Source organism: Galleria mellonella, unplaced genomic scaffold, assembly GCF_026898425.1.
Source record: "Galleria mellonella isolate WM207_F2 unplaced genomic scaffold, CSIRO_AGI_GalMel_v1 utg59, whole genome shotgun sequence".
Classification (NCBI taxonomy): Eukaryota; Metazoa; Arthropoda; class Insecta; order Lepidoptera; family Pyralidae; genus Galleria; species Galleria mellonella.
In genome coordinates, this window is record NW_026442125.1 from 814,487 (window position 1) to 820,486 (window position 6,000).

The 6,000-nt window shown below is 32.0% G+C and overlaps 1 protein-coding gene across 4 annotated transcripts in view; it reads left to right on the forward strand.

Annotated features, from left to right (window-relative positions):
* The window catches only part of LOC113522870 (inactive ubiquitin carboxyl-terminal hydrolase MINDY-4B), a 155,049-nt gene extending 150,325 nt beyond the window's left edge, over positions 1 to 4,724 (forward strand). For all 4 annotated transcript variants that reach the window (XM_052899616.1, XM_052899617.1, XM_031914085.2 and 1 more), the window contains 3 exons: positions 167 to 246; positions 960 to 1,097; positions 2,189 to 4,724. In XM_052899616.1, the coding sequence (XP_052755576.1) occupies positions 167 to 246; positions 960 to 1,097; positions 2,189 to 2,252 (282 nt within the window). In that variant the 3' untranslated portion in view covers positions 2,253 to 4,724. The remainder of the gene's footprint in view (positions 1 to 166; positions 247 to 959; positions 1,098 to 2,188) is intronic.
* Positions 4,725 to 6,000: the final 1,276 nt, after the last annotated feature.

Sequence of the window (6,000 nt, forward strand, 5' to 3'; positions counted from 1 at the left end):
CATTGTACGCCGGTTTTTCTCTCTCTGGGCTCCTAAACCCCGGCCGACTGTGCTTCTGCCGGGGATTAGTTTGCCTTCTTCATCATGGTACTAAGAGAACAAACAAACTCACATTCATATTTATTATATTAGTAAGGATAATGCCTAATACTCACGTGTATTTCAGGTAACCAGCTGTTCTGGCCATTATGGCATACTGTTTAATACCAACCGGGAATTATTGAGGAATTATCATGCTGAGAGGAGGTATAAATCTTTTATGTATATATTGCCATGTGATCCTGGCGTAGAATGGGTCGTCCCTTCCTTTCTGTAAGTGTCGTAAGAGGAGGCTAAGGGAACTGAATGGTCAAAGGATGGGCAGAGGCGTCCCTCTTAAAAAAATACCAAAGCTGCCAAACAACTACTCGCAACCCACCAATCAGCTGCTTTTTCATTCTCACCTATAATCCCATACTGGCGTAAACCGTAAGCGCAGGTAGGGATTCCATTCCATTATCATTCATTAAAAAAAAACCAATTAATTGCCTTATGGGGAAGGCCTATGTTCAGCAATGGACAGATAATGACTGATATCATAATCATGATGTAGTAAAATGAAGTATCACTCAATATATCTAAATAATTAAGAAAGTCGGCTCAAAATTGTCCAAGATATTGCTGAATATATAAAAAATACAGTGGAGAACTTTAGTACCTCTACACCCTTTGGGGAACGTCTAAGAACATAGATTAAGGATTATTGATGCTCTTTACCACTTTGGGGTTGCTGGACAAGAACTCTTGCGGAGTTAAACTCACCTTTGTATATTCGATTCTCACAGCCATGTTTATGTATGTTTTATTATTGTATACAAAAAGGTTCAAAAAATAAATAAAAATAAGTACTATCCTTTCTGGCTGTCTCTTTTTACGCCTAAAAAGCTCGTTGACAGACATCTTGGAGTTATTTTTTACAGATTTGACATCCATTACTACACCTGCGGTGGATGTCATGTGCTTCTGAATGTGGATACTCGAGCGCACGATGACTCCTCCGGTGTGTTGAGAAACGATGATATCAATGCTACACCCCTTGAAAAACTTATACATACGAAGTAAGTGATTCAACTAAGGTTTTTTTTTATACAACTTAGAATGAGAAACAAGCTGATGGCCTACCTGATGGAAAGTAATAACCGTCGCCTATAGACATGAGCAGTATCATGGACATAACAGAGTACACTGTTTCGCTCATGATATCCCCAAACAATAAAATTGTTTTATTTTGCAACGAAGATGGGGGCACTAATAAGCTTTTGTCGACAAATGGCTCTCATAGGTATCACATTGACAGAAGTATGAGCGGCAAATTCAAACAACCAGCAGTTTTAAGAGCACTATACGGTTTTACCCCGGTATACGGGTTTGGACGGGTCTACCCTACAAAAGTCATCTGGATGGATGTAGTCTCCTTCTGATAGATTATACAATAAATAAATAAGTTGAGTTAAAACACACAAAAACACTTAAATCCTGACATCTGAAATCACCACACAATATCTGTTATAGCTGTCTTCCGTGCTCCGTTTGTGGGAGTAACTCCTACATTCGAGATTAAATTCCATCTGTCCTAACCGGAACTATAATTGACTTTAAAAGTTTTTAAGTCGAAAATCACAGCTTTTCCTCGAGTTCGTAATAGTGATGGCCCTTTTTTAATTCGAGTATTTTGATACAAGTTTAATAATGGAATCCGGACTCGAATTTGAGGTCTCAGACAGGCACTCAAGTTGATTCGAGTACTTTCTCAGACTTACTTTTATTGAGGCAACTTCGCCTATCGGGGTATTTATTACGATTTACTATTCAGTAATATATGTCTTTCTCTATCCCAAATAGTACTGGTACATACTAAGTTTCATAACGATTGGTATAGCTGTTAAGATGTTATGAGGTTATGAACAAACTTACTTTCACATTTATAATATTAAAATGTTGCTTTTGGTAAAATTAAGGGAAATATAAATTAATCAATAAAACAGAAAACAAACCTTACGATAAACATGCGACTAGTATTCGAGTAGCTCAATTACTCGAACCCTGTATTTGATGTTCGTGTGTTCGAGTTCCGTATATTGAACACTCGAGTACATATTCGAGTCAGCCCGACTCGGCACATCACTAGTTCATAATATTATTTTTGCAGATGGCAAGACGCGAAAATCACTTGGACGGGAAACGCTCCATATGTCGGCGAACCGCCAAAGTAAAACATTATCATATTTTGATTAGATCCCTCCGAATATCGCTCCATCTGTATTTGTTGGCAATTATATAAGAATATAACGGTGTTTGTTTTATATCCAGTATTGCTATATTTGTATTATTTGCCAGATAATTTGGTGTATAGATAATGTTTTCTCATCCAGAAAATAGATGGCTGTATCCCCTTTGACGTACTATTTACTATTTACATGTATATTTTAGCAGTTATACATCTATTAATGTATCTAATATATCGCCGATATAAGTAGTTATATAAGGAATATTTATATTATATGATTTGATATATAATTTAGTCTTAGATTATGTATGTAGATAGAGTGTCTCCATACAAATGCTTCAAGAAAAATGGGTAATTTTTTTTATACAATTTTGCGTGATAAATATTTGTAAGTGATGCCTTTATAACTTCTATATTTATTTTGTTTTAAAATTTTTAAATCTTTTTAATGTGTAAAACCCGTTTTATTTATTTAATAATTAAATATAGATACGTCAAGGTACATAATATGCGTTAATATATAGAACAATAATAAAAAAAAACGTTGAGCCGTTTTAAAGGCTCGATGCTCTATCTGTAGTAGATGTTATGTTGTCAAAATTTTGTAGTTAAAATCTTTGTATTTTCACGTACTTTGAAATGGAGACCATATATCGGCAAGAGCAATGTGAGAGCAAACTTTACCATATATATAATATTAAATATATATATTTTATATTAGATATTATATATACTACAAAACTATTCAATGTTTTAAACATAATTAATTAAGCAATTATGTTCGCAAACTATCACGAAAATAAAATGAAAATTAATTATTTTCATTTATAAATTACTTTCATGTATTCACTTTGATGTTTACTAATAAAGTTTATAATTGATGTGACTGACATTAAGTTTCAAAAGTTAATACCAATAATTCAGTTAATGATAGCTTAAATAGTATATTAAGAGGCAAATTGCAATAAATACTATATAGACCATTTGATAATATAAATATATAATATATAATTAGGTCATACAGAATTATATATTATTTTCAAAGACACAGGATAAAAAAAATATTTATTTATTTATTGTATTTTACAATTATTAATATTTTTACAGGTACTAATCTATTTTAATTTTATAACAATATATACATATATACCACGTACACATGTATGTATACACACATATACACTAGCATACACATACATATACACATCCATATGTATATATTGACTGTTGTAGCTAATTACATAAAGGGCTATCTTTATCAATTCGTTCAGAGAATAATTAAATGAGTCAATTGTATCTGTTAGTCGGGTCAGTGTCCGCAGAGCTCATAATCTCCATCCCATATAGTACCTTTTTTTATACAACTTAGAATGGCAAACAAGTTGACGGCCCACCTGATGGAAAGTGGTAACCGTCGTCTATAGACATGAGCATTACCATGGACATAACAGAATATACTGTTTCGCCCATGGTACCCCCATGGGTTGCCATTCCTGAGGACTCAGATGTTATTCCTCTGTACCCTGTCAATTCACACCATATCCCACCCTTCAAATCGAAACACAGCCATGCAAACACAACTACTTCACGGTTGAAACACGGATGGATATGTAATGTATATGTAATGTCATAGTAATTAGTTAAGCCGTTAAAGCACCAAACGTGACAAACAAACAGACTCACTTCTACATTTATAATATTAGTAAAGATTTTATCTTTTGTCCATCCATGTGGTCCCGGTATACTCGTAGAACAGGCCACCTCATCCTTTCCTGTGGGTATTGTAAGAGGAGACTAAAAGAGTGCGAGGGATGGGCAGTAGCGTCCCTTTTAAAACATCTCTAAAAGTCTAACTGCGGTTGCAAACTAACTGGCAAATCTCCTCTTATTGAGAAAGCTTATGTTTAGCAGTGGACAAATAACTGCTGAAATAAAAAAAAAATCTTCTACATACTTACAGCTAATCTGTAAAAATTGATTTAGAACTCAAAAGTCTTAAAGTTGAGCCATATTGTATTTTTAATTTATTCTTACTAGTTTAAAAAAACTGTCTTTACTTTTCGAAATTTTAACTAGTTTTGTGTATTCTACGTGGTAGACAATGCAATAGAATATGGTTTTATATAAGCTTATCTAGGGTATAAAAGAAGCGAGATAGTGGCACATTTTTCTAATTTCATTCTAAGCTTGCTAGCAATAGAATACAACTATATATTTTCTAGATTATGTAAGAATATTTGTTTAAAGAGAAATAATACGACGATCAGATACGTAGATAGATAGACACTCTTTATTCTTTTCTCCAAAAGATTACAGTAGCAAACTTCTTATAGATACAAACAATTACAAGAAATGATCACACTGAAAAATCAATAAGCGGCCTTATGATGTATACGAGTACATAACTGAGATATGGAGTAATAGATTAAGTGTAATTATTGTGATATTTAACCAATATATATATATATATATATATTATATATATATATATATATATATATATATATATATATATATATATATATATATATATATATATATATATATATAGTCTGATTTTTTTTCTTTCGTTACTCGACTACACCGTTGATTCTTAACCGATTTTCACATTTTTTTGCAGTCAATGTTATTTCATGTTGATCTTATTTAAACATTTTGACGATTCATTTTTCTTTACGTAAAAAAAAATTGGTTGTTACGAAGCAAAATCTGTATGTAAACATGCAATATTTACAGTGTAAGGTATTTACAGAATATCTCGTTATTTGTCGGTGCGTTCGCAATCGAAGTCGCATTTGAATCGACTTCAAAAAGAAGGAAGATTCTCAATTCAGTGGTACTTTATTTATGTTTATTACCACATAACTTTATCATATATAAATCAACTTGGATTTTTTTTTTATGTAAAAGGATATACTTACAGATTGGTTAAATAGGAAAGTATACAAATTTTGTTAAGAAACAGTTCAGTAGTTGAGTTTTTAAATCAAAACACAACACACACACAAATGAAGTAATTTTTTTTGGAGACACAATTTTTAATTATTTGCAGTGAAATGTATACTAGTTATGACTTTGTTATTAGTACCTATAGTTATGATACATATAAAATATTTGATGTGCTAGATAGTTTGTAGTAAATATATTTATATAAATAATACGTTGTATTTTTCTTTTCTTTTTGTAGCTCTGTGGCTAGTGCCTGTTGTGGTAATGCTTATTCAATATTAAATGTGTTTTTTTAATGAGTGAAAATGAAATGGTAACCCTCGTCCTCGCTATCGTTATACGCAGGTGGGGCACCAGCGAGAGATGATAGGTGAAGATGAAATCAGGTCAGTTGGCTCATCGTGTCGAATTTCAAAAGAAATAAGTCGCAATGGTTTCCAGGTGGATCCGCGTCGAGGTCGAACTTATAGGGTATATTGCTAGCAACAGGTCTATTACACCCCATTACTAACAATCCCTTTCCCCCATATTAAATGTGTTAGATACTATGTAGTAAATCGTCACGACTTTGTCACTTGTATCTGTTGTTGGGATATTTAACCAATATGTACTATCAAGTATATTTATTTAAGTAATAATTATATTATATTTTTAATTTTGTGACTTTGTAACTATTATCAATTATTGTAATTGTTGTGATTTTTAACCAATATTAAATGTGTTAGAGACCGTGTAAAAATGTGTTTTATTTTTTATGATTTTATGTACTTTGATTGATAAAGCTT